This window comes from Syngnathoides biaculeatus, chromosome 9 (genome assembly GCF_019802595.1).
Source record: "Syngnathoides biaculeatus isolate LvHL_M chromosome 9, ASM1980259v1, whole genome shotgun sequence".
Lineage (NCBI taxonomy): Eukaryota > Metazoa > Chordata > Actinopteri > Syngnathiformes > Syngnathidae > Syngnathoides > Syngnathoides biaculeatus.
Genome location: NC_084648.1, coordinates 18,025,301 through 18,041,799, shown reverse-complemented (window position 1 = coordinate 18,041,799; position 16,499 = coordinate 18,025,301). Strand labels below are relative to the sequence as shown.

At 45.0% G+C, this 16,499-nt stretch overlaps 2 protein-coding genes across 3 annotated transcripts in view; one reads left to right on the top strand and one right to left on the bottom strand.

The window, feature by feature from the left end:
* Positions 1–13,531, bottom strand: part of gga3a (golgi associated, gamma adaptin ear containing, ARF binding protein 3a) — a 34,472-nt gene extending 20,941 nt beyond the window's left edge. The window contains exon 1 of the mRNA XM_061829277.1: positions 13,394–13,531. The gene's annotated coding sequence lies outside the window, so the exon portion shown is untranslated. The remainder of the gene's footprint in view (positions 1–13,393) is intronic.
* On the top strand, positions 8,115–10,722 carry mchr1a (melanin-concentrating hormone receptor 1a). Of its 2 annotated transcripts, none has more exons than XM_061830726.1 (2): positions 8,115–8,164; positions 9,696–10,722. In XM_061830726.1, exons 1-2 carry the CDS (start codon positions 8,115–8,117, stop codon positions 10,720–10,722), a joined length of 1,077 nt encoding a protein of 358 aa, XP_061686710.1. The 2 variants fall into 2 exon arrangements, with proteins under 2 accessions (XP_061686710.1, XP_061686711.1); XM_061830727.1 differs by having other exon boundaries at positions 8,115–8,169; positions 9,704–10,722.
* Positions 13,532–16,499: the final 2,968 nt, after the last annotated feature.

Sequence of the window (16,499 nt, the reverse complement as noted above, 5' to 3'; positions counted from 1 at the left end):
TTGGCATAAAAACATGACAATCAAACTCAGATAAGATACCTCTCCCTCACTTACCTTCGAACATACAGCCTTATGTTTGTTAATATTGTTCACATTTAGTTGTACATGCACTCTTCCGCAAGGCTTAATCCATCGTAGATACTTTGTCAACTGTGTTTTAGGCTTTGGAAAATGAATCAACCTAGCAGGATATCTTTCATCAGAAATGCACATTTCCCAAGCGCATCTGAGGACCATTTTCTTCGTAACATTAACTTTTCTAAGCGCACGCTACTGACAAACGGCATTGCTTGTGTGACAACATGGCGGCAGGGGCGTGTCAAGCCGGGGGTTAAGAAAATGCGGCTATCTGATATTAATATTGGCCAAAGGCGACGAGAGTGCGACCCGAACAAACGCGACATTTGAATCCGTAACGAGGCACACGTCAGCCGCTGATTGAGACAAGAATCACTTTTGAGGATTTGGGCTTTGGATCTCCACCATGCTGTGATTTGCCTATCAATGCTGACTTGAGGTACAACATAAATTCCACATTCGTCTTTTCCTCTTTAAATAAATGGAAATGTCTCTCATCAGAAACAGAATCAGCTTTAATGGCCAAGGAATTTTTCTCTGGCAGTCGGTGTTGCCAAGGTACGACCTTCAGAACAAAGAACAAGGAATGAAATCGCAGGAAGAAAAAGAACAAGAGACATTTCTGTTTGAGACCGTTCTACACAGCGGTTATCCAATCAGTACTGTGTGCCTCCATTACGGTCTGGTTTGGGGCCGCCAAAAAAAGGAAACACTCGGACCGCTGCGGACAATCAAAACCGCTGAACGCATTGTCGGCGCCACGCTACCCACTATCGAGGACTTGCACGCAACTAGGTCCAGAGCAAGCAGGATCCTTTGGGACCCTCCGCATCCTGGCCACCAGGTCTTCCAGCTCCTTCCGTCAGGGAAGCCCTACAGATCGATGAAAGCCAAAAGTTGCAGGCATTCAGTTTTTCCCCTCTGGCAATTACATTCTTGATCAGCGAATCTACTATTTTTAGGCCTTGTGCCGTGTTACGACACTCACTCACATCCAGCTGCTCCAATCAGTATTAATAACATATTTATATCCAGGACTGATTGGATAACCGCTGTGTAGAACTGCCTCAGCAGGTCAGTTCCAGCCTTTCCCCAAAGAACAACAAGCGAGATGAAAGAGAATTCCAAATCTAGCGCTAGTCAGACTTTCCCAAAAAGTGTGATGCCCCCCGTCCCTCTGCAACTGAATTTGGGTGAACGTGTACAAAAGTGAAATTAATTCTGCCTGGCCAGGAGCTGAGCACCCTCGGACCTCTGATCCAGCGACGGCCCCCCTGACAACTATCAAATGAAATCAAACGGAATGAAATCTGATCTTGCAGACTCGCGTCGTGAGCGTTTCTATTCACGACTGCTGCATTTTCTATTTTATGGCACGTAAGCGGGCAGATTTGGCATGCTTCCAGGTATTTGGCCGGTTTGGATGGTACAGACCCCGCTAAAAAGAATTAAATCCTGCAGACTGGCAACATTTCCAAATCTTAATTACATGTGTGGGGAGGTTTAGCAAGTTTTTCTTATTCCCGGCCAAAGAAAAAAAACTCTTGTATGATCCCGAAGTTAGCATTGTTTTCATTGCAGAGGCAGACATTTTAATCCGGTGCTGATAAGGAATGATTAAATGAACGTTTTGTTTCGAACAGGCAGTCCCCCCCCTCCCAAAAAAAAAAAAAAAACGTAAAAAACAAATGCAAAAAAATACAAAACAACTTACAATTGTCATGGGCAACGTGTCACCGGCATTTGCCAGTTCGTTGCGCATGCTTCAATGCATTCTGGGATATTCCGCTACTGTGCGTAAGTTAGTGATGAGCAATCCTTTGTCACAGCGAGTCTGTGCCCTTTTAGTTTGACCACGTCTTGTTTCTTAGTTTTCCTCATAGCCATCAGACCTCATTTCAAGTTTTTGGATCTTGCCCAGCCTTGTATTTTTGTGCCTATGCCATCTTGGAATGTTTAAACTGTGTATGACCTTAATTGTGAATAAAACCCCTCTGAACATTATGCCGTTGCCTGGGAGTCCTGCATTTGGGTCCACCCCCGTGCTGCTGGTTCATGACATACAATGTAACTATCCTATGCTGAATCGCTTTATGTTTTAGGATACTAATACAAAAAGAAGTATGGATAGGTTTCCAATTACACCATCTTCTGTCTCATAGAGGTCAGAGAACACAGGTGATAGGTGAAGCGTGAAGTTTTTTTATATCGTTTATTTATCCGATTGTTCTAAGGGACGATGGATGATGATCTCGCTGACTGTGCCAATCGAAAGGCATGTTTTTCATTCATGTATTTTTCACATCTTCTTACTGTTGTGGCGCGGTGAGGTGGGACAATCAATTCATTCTGAAATATTCCAATTGAAATTTGGAGTCAAAAACGCACGGGAGTGGGGGGGGGGTTTATTTGCTCAACTGCCAGGTGTTTATTCCACGCGAGCTTTCTATTGGAGTGAAAATCATCTGTATGCCAAGAGGCATTTATTCCTTCGAGCAGAAGTCATCAGATGAGCGGGTTTGCCAAATCAAAAAAAAAATGGGGGGTGGGAGGAGGCGGGGACGGCATCCTTTTTCATTAAATCAGCACAGGTAAAAATATTTTTTAAAATGATCTATTTTTTTACATTGGTTATTGCATGTGGAGAGCTCAAAAGAAGGAAAATAAAGGCAGTAAATTATCAAAAGACGCACACGGGCACGACTGGGTTGAGTTCAAGCGGCACGAGGAATTAATTCGTGTTCGTCGGCTGAAAATGGAGGCAAAAATGAAATTAACTGCTGAGCAAAAGTGACAAACAAGAATCCTACAAAATGTCTTTTGAGTCAAAACAAGGTAGTGGATTTTTCAAGATTACACTTGGGAAATGTCAACAGCCTTGTGCGTTTGTGCGTGTTGCTGATAAAACCGCAGGTCACGCGTGCCGGACGTAACGTTTAATTGGAATAAAATGTTCATATCAACACTCGGTTTAATACTACTGCAGCATTTGTTTACTGGAGGGGAACTTCGGCCTCTTGCAGGACTTACGTTTCATTCATCTTTGTCGGAAAAGCACACACGCATTTGCTCACTTGCAACACAGGAGTGAGACTTCGCGGGCATGTTAAGTGGCGTTGCTAAGATACGTAGACACCAAAAAGACGAGCTTTGTTACGTAGGTTTGCATTTAAAGTCAAAATTTTGATTCGCATCGATTTTAGTGTGAGGCTGTTTGTCTCGATGTGCCCTGCGGACGGCTGGCAACCAGTTCAGGGCGTACCCCGCCAGCTGGGACGGGCTCCGGCACTCCCTTGTGAGGATAAGCGGCAAAGAAAATGCATGGATGGATACATGAACTGCTCTGTCTAAAATATGTACAATGCACCTTTTAATATAGACCAGGGGTATCAAGCTGGTGGTCCGCGGACCATTTGTGGCCCCAACAGTGATATTTTGTGGCCTCTACCTTACTTTGAAAGTTTAATGTTAGCCTTCAAGTTTTATAAGCGGCTAAGAAAATGGAGGGATGGAAGAAACAAACTTAGCGTGTTAGTGTCAGGTTTAAGCCTCTCTGGACCAAATAAAATGTTGGAATTTTGCAAAATTTGATACTTTCAGAAAATGATACTCTGGACTTAAAATTTTCGATTATATTAAACCTGTTGCAAATTTGCAACCCCTGCCCGGAAAGGTTTAAACCCAACTGCTGGACTAGATATGCAAATGAAGGGACAGAAGAGGTCGTCGACTTGGCTCACGAGGAAAAACGGGTTTGGCTGACGAGCTGCACCTCCAAACCACGTTCTGAATCAGCCTTACCGGTGTCCCTCTTTTTTTTTTTTTAGTTTCTCAGGTCAAAAGGTTGCAAATTCGAATTGAGGAACGGATGGCAATAGCAATACAAAGACGTAAACATTTTTTTCAAAGCTGCAGCGTTGTCCTAATAAATCTGCTAGAGGTCAGCGAGGCCTCTGATTTACATAATGTTTATGGCATTGAAGAGTATCTGCTTTGAAGTTGGCACTCATCAAGGTGTCGCTGGGTCACACATCCGGTCGCAAAGAGAATGATTCTAAATCGAACACCATCAACCTCGTGGGGGCATTCTTGAGGCAGTTTTTGCTTGTTTTTAAATACACAACGTGTACTTCTCTAAGTTAAGTCTGCCTCACCATTTGGTTCTTCGCATCTTTTACGTCAGCCGGCCAAGTTGATGCTGCAAAATTTCTGGTTCAGTCAGTTTAAGCAACGTTTGGATGAGCATGTTCATCAAAAGGTACCAGCTACGACGGATCAGGTGGCGAGATGACGCACATTCAGCATGACGACATAGATAAAACCCAAAGATTCAGGGCCGGTCACAGGTGTCGCATGACTTCACGACCCAGACTTTCTTTTCGAGAATGAAAGAAAATGGCCGCAAAAGGGCAGCTGATGAACCGATTTCTCTCGGTGGAAAATGTCAACCCACACCAGACCTGACTCGCAGAGTTTCTCCGTGGAAGAAATATGTTGAAGTTGAGACAGAAGAGAAACCAAACGTGGGCTTTTGTGTCCAGTAGAGGACTTGACATCATTTAAAAGAGGAGCAAAGTGGAAAAGAAGATGACAAACTGAGTGATGTGCGAACAAAGTATGTTGAAGACATGGGCACGGCTGAAAGTTCAATTATTCAGTCCTGTCAACTGGAAAAAGTTCAGCCGAGAAATGACTTCAAGGAAAAACAGAACCTCTGAACGGAAGAGAAGCGGCGACATTTACAAACTTGATTCGGTGCTGAAAAAGTGCGAGTGGGAGGAAAGCGCAGCAAGGCGGCAACGCCTGAAGGAGCGAAAGAAAGAGCCGGTAATCCTTGCTCAAGATCGGCAAATCTCCACGCTCATTTTACCTTCCCGGGGAGTTAGTGGTCTGGGGGAAATTTCTGCAATGCTGCAACAATCCTCCCCACCTGCGGGGAATTACAGGGGACAAAAGATGACAGCTTTGATTCCCCCCCCCCCCCAAAAAAAAAAAAAAAAAAAAACAAAACCAGACTTCAAGCTGACCTCCCATCTCTTACACATGAGAGCGTTAATTCATCTCAGCCCGTTTGCGGTTAAGCCAGGCTGCAACTTCATCAAAGGCTCTGACGTTATCTAACCTCAAATATTCAGCACGGTGACGCCGCTGCAAAAGGTGCACGGCGACTCCCGCATTCACGGCGTGCGCGGGTTCAATTCGGGAAGAGGGGCAAATATCAGACATCGGATCGGACAGCGGAACGTGAACTGAATGCAGCTCTGCCCGCTGAACGCATGACTCCTGTCTGAAGCAGATTCGACAGTCATGCTGCATTCCATTATTAATTGTTTATATATATTTTTTTTTGATGACTTATAAATCAAACGACAATGGAGGCAAGGTTGTTGCTATCCAACCGGCTGGCCAATCAGTCCTCATTTCAGTGGCAATGTGACAATTTAGACGTAATCTGGAGCCCCAAAATGCTTTCCCAATCAACCCCGTGTGGCCTAATCATGTTGATCAATTCCCGCCACACTTTATTTGATGTTTCGTTTGACAGTAAACGTCAACCGGGAGTAGCAATCAAAAGTTTGAAGCCTCATTATTTGAAGAATAAGTCACAACGTCGGACTCGTTTCCGGTGAGAGTTGGACTCCGCCAAGGCTGCCCTTTGTCACCGGTTTTGCTCATAACTTTTATGGACAGAATTTCTAGGTGCAGCCGAGGCGTAGAGGGTGGCCGGTTTGGTGGCCTCAACATCGCATCCCTGCTCTTTGCAGATTATGTGGTTCTGTTGGCTTCATCAAGCCGTGATCTCCAGCTCCAACTGGAGCGATTCGCAGCTGAGTGTGAAGTGGCTGGGATGAGAATCAGCACCTCCGAAGCAGAGACCGTGGTCCCCAGTTGGAAAAGGGTGGCGTGCCCTCTCCGGGTCGGGGATGAGATCCTGCCCCAAGTGGAGGAGTTCAAGTATCTTGGGGTCCTGCTCACGAATGAGGGAAGAATGGAGCGGGAGATCGACAGACGGATCGGTGCAGCGTCTGCAGCGATGCGGACTTTGTATCGGTCCGTTGTGGTAAAGAGGGAGCTAAGTCGAATGGCGAAGCTCTCAATTTACCAGTCGATCTACGTTCCTCCCCTCACCTATGGGGATGAGCTGCGGGTCGTGACCGAAAGAACAAGATCCCGGATACAAGCGGCCGAAATGAGTTTCCTCCGCAGGGTGTCCGGGCTCTCCCTTAGAGAACGGGTGAGAAGCTCGGTCATCCGGGAGGGGCTCAGTGTCGAGCCGCTACTCCTCCGCATTGAGCGGAGCCAGATGAGGTGGCTGGGGCATCTGATCCGGATGCGTCCCGGACGCCTCCCTGGTGCGGTGTTCCGGCCATGTCACACCGGAAAGAGACCCCGGGGACGACCCAGGACACGCCGGAGAGACTCTGTCTCTCGGCTGGCTTGGATTACGCCTCGGTATCCCTCCCGAAGAGCTGGAAGAAGTGGATGGGGAAAGGGAAGTCTGGGTATCCCTGCTGAAGCTACTTCCCCTGTGACCCGACCCGGAAAAGCGGTAGATAATGGATGGATGAAAGTCAGAACGTGGCAAACTGCTCCTTGTTGTGACGTGAGGATTACTTTGAGGTGCAACGACAACAGGAGCATCTACCAAAACAGCCCTCAAATGTGGAGCCTTAACGCACTGGATTATATACGTGGCATTAAAAGAGATCTCACATAATGCGGAGATGGCATATTTAATAATTGACGTAGATTCTGGTCACAATATTGTGCGTTTGTGCAATTTATGTTCCATACAGTCTCCCTGGATTCTTTCACTGTCTCTACATTTGTCCTTCATAGTCCTTATTTCATTCAGTTTTGGAACTCTTTCAATGGGCACAATTTGGAGACACCGATACTCAGTTTCAAATGATTCGAAAATAGGGCGAAGGCACTGCAAAACATTAGTGAAAGGAGGTGGTTCTTGGCGATAAAGTCATGATAATCAACACGTAACCAGTCTCTAGATAAGAGCTAAACATTCCAGAATATACATAGAGAGTGACAAAGCATGATGGATGGGCTTTCATTTGGCGACAGGGAGAAGAAAAACGGCTGCACTGATAAGGAGGGAGGGCAAATCACGCACCTGTTTGTCAAATTCAAAATATTGTTCGCCGGAAGATGAGGAAAAGTGCTGGTGTCTAAATCTAAATCAGTATTTGGCAAGTGTAAAAAAAAATAAATCACACGGCGCAAAGAAAAATGTCACACAGTATGAATACGGAAATTGCTTCACTTTCCTCACAAATTGACCGACAAGAGAAAATCGGCGCCTGTTTTGTTTTGCAACATTCAAATGATGTACTGACCAAGTCTGAAACTTTGATGTGCTGACACATTTAAAAACTGCCTTCTACCAGCTGAAGAACAAATCCAGAGGGGAAGGCTTTGTGTGAAACTCTTCCATCTCAAGTGGACTACGTCTATCCGTCCGTCTCACCATTATCTGAGCCGCTGATGCTCACAAGGGTCGCGGGAGTGCCGGAGCCTAGCTCAGCTATCTGCAGGAGGAAGGGGCACACCCTGAACCGGTTGCAAGACGATCGCACAGCACACAGAGAAACGTACAGCCATTCACATTCACACCTATGGGCAATTTAAAGTCCTCAATGAAGCTTTTTGAGATATGGCAGGAAACCGGAGTGCCCAGAGAAAACCCACGAGGCGAACACAGGCAGGACTGGGATTTGAACCTTGGTTTTCAATCATTTGTTCATCCAAAACAAAGAAAGTCATGAATCTGATTCTCCCCCGACGCTCTTGCGGTTGCGACAACAGCGCCGCTGGGTGGTTCCGAGAGAGAGCAGGAGAGAGCGCGAGGAAGAGCGAGCGAGCGAGGCGACGCGTGAGCGCCGAGCATCCTCCTTCCTCCTCCGAGTCCTCGCGGCACCTCCAACTCAGCTCTCGGATCAACCACGAGGAAGGACTTCTGCGTCTAAACGGCTTTTTTCTTTGACATTTTTCTTCACGCGCTCATACTCCAGACATCAGCGATGGATTTCCTCAATAATTCCAATTTCTCTCTAGGATACATCAACGTAACATTAGGTGAGTTTAACTTTTTTTTTTTTTTTTTTTTTTTGGGGGTATTGTTCAAGTATGTTTTGTCATTTTTTTCTTCCATCAAAAAACAAACAAGCATGCTTTGGCTCCCTACACCGACATCACAACATCCCCAAAAGAGAAGAGAAACATCTCCATCCGCATTGCATCTTTTTTTTTTGTTTGTTTCATGTGGTAAATTTCTCTTCATTTGTGCGACTTTTCCGTCCACCTCGTGCACTTCTTTTCACGGCATTGTCGGAAATAGCAGAACTGCCATTCATCTGTTTTCAACTGCCCGATTCCACCTGTAATTTCCGGACCGGTTGGAAAATCCGAGCGCGCCAGCTCCAGTCGCTGCCGACGACGCCGTTCCAGTCCCGGCGTTGCTTTTTTTTTTTTTTTGTTGCTTCCGCTCATAAGTGTCACCGTTCAACCGACTTTTACCACTGAAACGCTTTGTTCCAAATTACAGGCCTGTCAGTGCATTATGAAGGAAAATAAAATATGATTCCAGTAATGTCAGTAACTTTTGCTCCATCTCTCTCTCATCACAACACGATTATCGAAGTGCACCACCCGCAGTAATTCAGAATCAATATTCGTTCAAGCCCCTGAGGACATATTTTGGATCTGATTGGGGAAAGAAACTGTGCAACGGCTGATATAGTAAACATGACATCGGAAAACGCCGCAGATCCTGATGAGATCGACGTAGCAGCGCCTGAAATGTGATTGGGGGGGAAAAATGAACTGCTGCACAGCCAGGAAAACGCTAGGAAATAGAGACAACGGCCTGTTGCAAATAGATAAATACATTTTTTTAATGGAACAAATACCAGAATTGAATTTTTGTCGCAAAATGAGGTCAGAGCAGGGGAGGCCTCGTTGCCCTTGAGTACTTGCCAATTGGTTGACACCACTTTGCACCCGATACTCTTCGCTAGGATCTCTTTCATTGGTCTTATCGTTTGAATCTAAACACCCTCCTCATTTATTGTAAGTGTTCCCCAAGGGTCTGTACAAGGGCCCTTCATCCCTTGCTTTTCCACGGCAGTATTTTCCGCAAATGTAATTTCCATTTCCACCGCTTTCCGGACGAGACCCAGCCGCCGACTCTCTTTCTACTCCCCTTCCCGTGGCTTCAGGTCCAATAGCCTCAAATCTGTCGATTAAACACCCAAGGTGGCTGCGCTTTCCCAGCCGTTGCTTTCAAATTGTGCGAGGTGGACCGAAGTAGGTTTTGAGGAGACGGTAGAAACATTCAAAGGATTGGGAAGATTTGGCTTTTCAACGCACCACAGGATAATCTTAGCTAGTTTGATACTCGGTCCTTTGCTGACTTTGATTTCTAGGGAGGGAAAATGTTCATATTGGGGCCGATTCTTGGGTCAAGGTTAACCAAGACGTCATCTCATTTTTGGGATAAATGAAATCAGAATCCCAAAATTCTCGTCAATTCCCGTTGGTAGAGATCACAAGTAAGAACCCCGTTCCTGTAAAATTTCCATTCCAATGACCGCTTTTTTTGTGTCTCCAGCCGTGGACAGCCCTCCTCACTGCAGCACCGTCCTGCCGGTCATCTTCGGCCTCATCTTCCTGTTCGGCATCCTGGGCAACGGCATCGTCATCTACACCATCATGAAGAAAAATAAGTGCCGCGCCAAGCAAACCGTCCCGGACGTCTTCATCCTCAATTTATCTATCGTGGATGTGCTTTTCCTGCTCGGCATGCCCTTCCTTATCCACCAGTTGATGGGCAACGGGACGTGGCGCTTCGGAGCCGCCATGTGCACGGTCATCACGGCGCTGGACTCCAACAGTCAGATCGTCAGCACGTACATTCTGACGGCCATGACGCTGGACCGCTACGTGGCCACGGTGCACCCCATCCGCTTCAATTACATCCGCACGCCGTGCGCGGCCTCCCTCGTCATCGCCGTCGTCTGGGCTCTGTCGCTGATCACCATCATCCCCGTGTGGATGTACGCCGGCCTCATGCCCCTACCCGGCGGACTGGTGGCCTGCGCCTTGCTCCTGCCCGACCCCGTCACCAACACCTACTGGTTCACGCTGTACCAGTTCTTCCTGGCCTTCGCCATCCCTCTCGCCATCATCTGTCGGGTGTTCTTCAAGATCCTGCAGCACATGTCCAGCAGCGTGGCGCCGCTGCCCCAGAGGAGCCTGAGGGTCCGCGTCAGGAACGTTACGCGCATGGCGGTGGCCATCTGCTTGGCCTTTTTCATCTGCTGGGCCCCTTACTACATCCTGCAGCTGGTCCACTTGGGCGTGCAGAACCCCAGCGTGGCTTTCTCCTACGCCTACAACATCGCCATCAGCATGGGCTACGCCAACAGCTGCATCAACCCCTTCCTCTACATCGTCCTCAGCGAGACCTTCAAGAGGCAGTTCCTCCGAGCCGTGCGCCCGACCGACAGGAAGTTCAACGTCAACTCCAGCAGCGCGGAGGCCGGCAGCGTGAGCATGAGGATTGTGCCTGAAGGGCCTCACCTGGAGCCGGCACCAAGGGAGATGCCTTCGAGTGTTGCTCCGCAGTGAACCAGCCGCAAAAGCTGGTATTGCTAAAGATCCATCCATCCGTTTTGAACATTTGAATCAAGGTGAGCTGGAGTGTATCGTTTGGGAGAAAGGCAAAAAAGGCATTCCATCACGGCGGGCACAGAGAGAAGGGAAAACCTTGACAACAATGAAAGATTCATTCAGTCACTGACTAGGAATAGAAACAACGCTGCCTGCATGCTACAAAAGATGGACGCTCGGTGGGGTAAAACATCAGCACTTGGTCAAGTCGTTATCCAAACCGCTAATCTTCACAAGGGGTCGCGGGAAAACTGGAGTCTATCCCAGGTACCTTCTGGTCGCCACTCAGTCATAGGGCAGATATCGACACTGAGTGGGAATCGAACCCACGCTGCCCGCAATGTGTACCACTACACCATCAGTGACTTTCATCCGTCTGTATTAAATAAATTTTCTACGGCGCTGCATGGGAAGAAATTGCGTTCAACAATTGGGTGTTCGGCCAAAAGTGTGGTGAATCCCGCGTTATCTGGAGAGACGCTGACAAGATTGCTTTGAATATATTTCCATCAATGTTTATCCTGATCCTCGTGGTGGCGTATCGTTTTTCCTTTCTTCCTTTCTTTTTCCTCTCCTTTTTGCAAAACAATACTTCAAAATCCTTACAAATCACTGCAAATATAACTAAGGAGTATAAAGGCCATCCACAAAAGAAAGAAAAGTGTTGCGAGTACCTTTCTACTTATTTCTATGTCTATCTATCTATCTATCTATCTATATCTATCTATCTATCTATCTATCTATCTATCGTCTTATCTGCTTCTCCCAAATGTAATGCAAACATTTCTTCTTCTAATATTTACCTTGCCTCATTTCACGCATTTTATGAGCAACAAACCTTGCTAAAAAAAAATTTCTATAGAACATTTTAAAAGAATTTCTAAAGAACTATAGTACTTTAGGACCCAAGTACTATAGAATTTCTATAGAAATTCTATTGTTGCGTAGAATTTCTATAGAAAATCACAGCCAAAGTTCTATAGAACAAGTTCTGTACAAATTCTAAAGAATTCTATAGATTTCCAAAGAATTTCTAGAGAACATTTTTAGCAGGGAATGCCTCCTAACTTACTAATTTACTCCATGATGTAGTTTAGCATCTTACGTTCTGAAAAACTTTTTTTTGTATCAGAAACAAAAGCATCGAACTGTGCCGGTAAAGTATCAAAACGAACAGAACCGTGAATTTCGTGTATGATTGTATACCAAATATGTGTGTATATTTACTGTTTAGAGCTCGTGCAGGGGACGTCACCGTTTTCACGGCGCCATATTGCGGGTCAAAAAGGGCTGCTCGACGTTGTGGGGGACATTGAACCGGAGAAGAATATTTACAATACCTGAGAGTTGTTGTGCTGTTGGTTGTCATGACAGACGAGACAGATATTCAAAAGGGATCATTTTATGGAATACCAGCTGAAAAGATCGATGGATTTCGGCAATTTTAACGTGATGGATGGTGCCCAACTAAAATACACACACGCCTGTGTAGTGATCGCTTCATTTCAGGAAGGAATTATTCTTCTCAATCTCAAATTACCAAAAAGTATTTACAATGCCAAGTTGGCTCATTTGAAAACAATGCATTGCAAAAAAAACAAAAATGACAGGGAGTCGTCTCCAACGTACACGAGCTGTGTTGTGGCCACACGTTAAACTTCGGCAAACAGACAGATGATCTTTTTTTTTTTTTTTTTTTTAATATGCTTTGTTCTCAAATGAGTCCAATGCGTATTTAAAAAAAGAAAATAAATCATCGTTCACACAGAGGTTTACGTAGGTTAACGTGTGGCCGCAACCCGCTTCCGTGTATGGCGGCTGAAGCCTATCCCAGCGGTTTATTTTCTTTTTTAAAATACGCATTGGACTCATTTGAGAACAATGCATTGAAAAAAAAAAAAGTCTGTCACGGAGAGGTTTACCGAAGTTTAACATGTGGCCGAAACACGCTTTGTGTACGGAGGAGCCGACTTGCTGTCCTTTTTTTTTTTCCAATCATAGTTAATGAATGCGAGTTTGTGTAAAACCAGGGGTCGTTTATTCAAATATTAGTATTTGTATTGAAAAAAATTCAGAGTGGCTCCATCACTATGTGGGATTTATTATTGATTGAGAAGTATTTGTATGCGTCCAGACTTTTCTCCGCTTTCAAACTCTTCCGTGTAAATCCCGACGACTTACATGTGTAGATCCAGTTGTCCAAGACAAGCGGAAGCGGGTTAACAGTCTACTTTCTTATCGGCGAAAACATCGACTTCGGCATTAAATACGTCCTCTATGCCAAATGTCTCTCATTTTTCCACGTCCCTTCGTTTATTATCACCTTCTAAACGTTTAACGGTATCGGCCAAAACTCTGGGCGTCGTGCATAAAAGACGTATTTTCGCGTCGTCTCCAACCGACTTAGCATTGAAGAATGCTTTGCTCGACCGTCAATATGGGCAGTGACGCGACTTCGGTGCACGAGCTCTACACGCGGCGGTGCCTTGAGATATGGGTGACTCGTTTTACAAGTTTTGGGTTTGGGTTGCCATGGCTGACTGAGAACGGATTCTGGTCCATAAAAGTGTCAGTCTGCGTGTTGAGTTCAGGATGCATGAAGCAGAATTTTTAAAGTCAAAGGTCTTACGAAGCAGCTGGAGTTACAAAAGCAACACAGCGCTGACGTGACGGTCCGGCGGCGAGTTGGGAGTCCGAGGTCAGTTTAGGGCGGCTGACAGCCGCTGAGTGACTCCAGCACGTCCGCGCGTCAGCACACAGCAGTCAACTCAAGAAGCAGAAATTTGGAGGGTTAGTCAACAATTTGTTGTCAAAGAACCTTTGCGCTGTTCAATGCCACTCTCGTTTCACGCTGGCGATCAAACTAAAGACGAAACTCACCAAAGTACACGTTTATTCCAAACAGTCACACAATGTTAGCTTGAAATCGGCTAGCTTAAGGCTAACGCAAAATAAGAAATGGCGTTACAACCGTTTTCGCATCGGATATTTGAACACAAGCGGAGGAAAAAAAAAACATTTAGACAAATAATATAACAATACTCACGGGCATCTATTAATCTTCTTGAGAAAATGCCTGATACAGTATTACTGAAGAGCTCAAAAGTGTCTCCCTCCGGCAGCACTTCTGGAACATACTGCCACCAGGTGGCCAAGGCACAATACAGCGCAACATCCTTTGAATTAATTATTAAAAAAAAGTTACATTATTTTACATTCCATTTAACTGTCCTTTTTTCAAATAAATTACAATATTCTAATGTGATATTTTTTTGTTAAAACCTTTTAAAAAATGTATTTTTTGTGGGTAGTGGTGGAATGAATTAAAGGCATTTCAGATCATTTCAATGGATAAAGATAATTTGAGTTTTTTCAGAACTTATTCAACTTGTATCTCAAGGCGCCTCTGTATTTACTGTGAATATAGAATATATTTTGTATATTCTATCTCTCTCTCTAAAATGTATTTTCTATGACCTTGTGAGTTGTCGCAGAACTGCTGAACTTGCCCTTGTGCGAATGTCGAAACTGACTCTGTGAATGTAATCAAATAAGTCAATAAATTTTACGTCCCGAGATGTGTTGGAATGCGAGTCGCGTCGGATGCAAATGGACGGACGATAAGCGTTATGAAATCTTTCATCTCACTTGCAGGTGCGTCAATTGCACGATCAACTAGAGAATAGTAATAAAGTCTTGTGGGCCGAAGCCAAATTTTATTTTGATAAGCGTTTCATTCTCAAGGCAGAGCTGCGTAAACAAACTTACATTTCCGAATTCAGCTCATGGAAAATGGGAGGAGTGTCGCCTTCATATGGTTTTATTGGGAAACAACATTTTCAGGCACCACCTAAACAGTTTTCGGTTCTCGACCACAGTCCGTTCCAGAAAATGGTCCGAGAAGTGATTTGTTGGAAAACCGAATCGATGTTTCCCATTACAATGAATGGAAAAAGAAATAATGCGTTCCAAGCCGAAAACATTTGGCTTTTTAAACCATTTTTTTTAGCTTTTCCTGATAATAAACTACATTGTGGAAATACATGTATAGTTTAAATACCTTATATAATAAAGTAATTTAAGAAATATTCATTTTTTGCTTAAAATGTATGCTTTTGTAGGAGAGTACGCTAGGCTGGGAGTGCATTACCGTATCTGTAGTAACTTGGCCCCCAGCCTTGTAAACTTTTTTTTATATCAACAAAAGTTCAGAATAACTTTAAACAAGCAACTTGCCTTGTTTGGAGCGATAATTGGGGGTTCATACGGTCGGTCGTCCTCGATGAGAAGAAAAACAGCAGATACTACCGGGACACAAACAAAACAAAAGTTCGCTGGTTGCGGCGCGCGCGTTATGTCATTTCTGTTTTTTTTTTTTTTTTTCAGGGGGCGTTCGAATTGACAATAACAAAACGCCGGCCGCGATGTTATTTCCGGGTTTTGTCGGGGGCGTTCGAGTACCGATTTTTGTTCGAAAACAGAAGCAAAAAAAATCGATTTCTTCGAAGACAGGGACGTTTGAGAACCGAGGCTTTACTGTATTATTATTATTGTTTTTCATTCAACCACAAACAACACGATGCGATAATCAACAAAGAAGCGGATCGTCCTAGCTGCTGCAGCTATATTATAATAATAATAATAATATATACAAAAAGAGGAAGCAGCCGAGAAATAATTGAGACAGCCATGCTGTTGGTCCTTCATTGATTGCACTCGTCATTTTTCAGCACAGTCACTCTTTAAAGGTGGCTATGCAATTGTAAATAAAGTGAAGTATTACTCTAACATATATTCACTGTCAATTATCACATGAAATCTTCATAATTGCAGATTTTTTTTATAATCCACTGTAGTACATTTAAGTACAATTGCGCTGTATTGAACTTCTATTTTTTTTTTAAGGGGATGAATGAATTGAGTGGTTTGTCCCCACCACCCCTCCATAATTCAGCGCGGTGGAGATGTGCCCCACGGGCACACAGCTGGAAAATGTGATTCATTTTTTTGAGCTCAAACTGCGCGCAGACCGAAAGTCAAGGGAAGAACTTCGTCCTGCAAAGAGGGGATGAGGGCGAAAGGGCCGACTTTGAAACGAGCTTGCGCTCCATTGATTCTTGGCCCCAAACCGTGTAAAAGCAAAGGGGTGACAACTTTCAGGGATGTGGACTTGAAAAACACGCGACGTTTCGTTTTAGATGCTTGCTTGTTTTCGGCACCTTGGTAGGAATTGTATTTATTTTCATTTTTTTCAGGATTTTCAGAGACCTGAACACAAACCACCCGGCTGTCCAATGCAAAGTTTAAACACAAAAGAAATAAAAATCAAGAAACCCTGAAACTATTTTCACAGATTGACTCGAAATGAGGCAGCACGGTGGGTCAGGTGGTCAAGCATTGGCCTCACAGTTCTGAGGTCCCGGGTTAAATCCCGGACCCGCCTGTGTGTGGAGTTTGCATGTCCCCCCCGTGCCTGCGTGGGTTTCCTCCGGGCGCTCCACAAAAACGCGCAACATTTAATTGGACACTCTAAAATTGTCCGTAGGTGTGATTGTGAGTGCGACTGTTGTCTATCTCCACGTGCCCCGCGATTGGCTGGCGACCAGTTCAGGGTGTACCCCGCCTCCTGCCCGTGGACAACTGGGATGGGCTCCAGCACGCCCCCCACCCTCATGGGGATAAGCAGCAAAGAAAATGGATGGATGGTTCAATGGACTTGAAATGAAGTGCACATG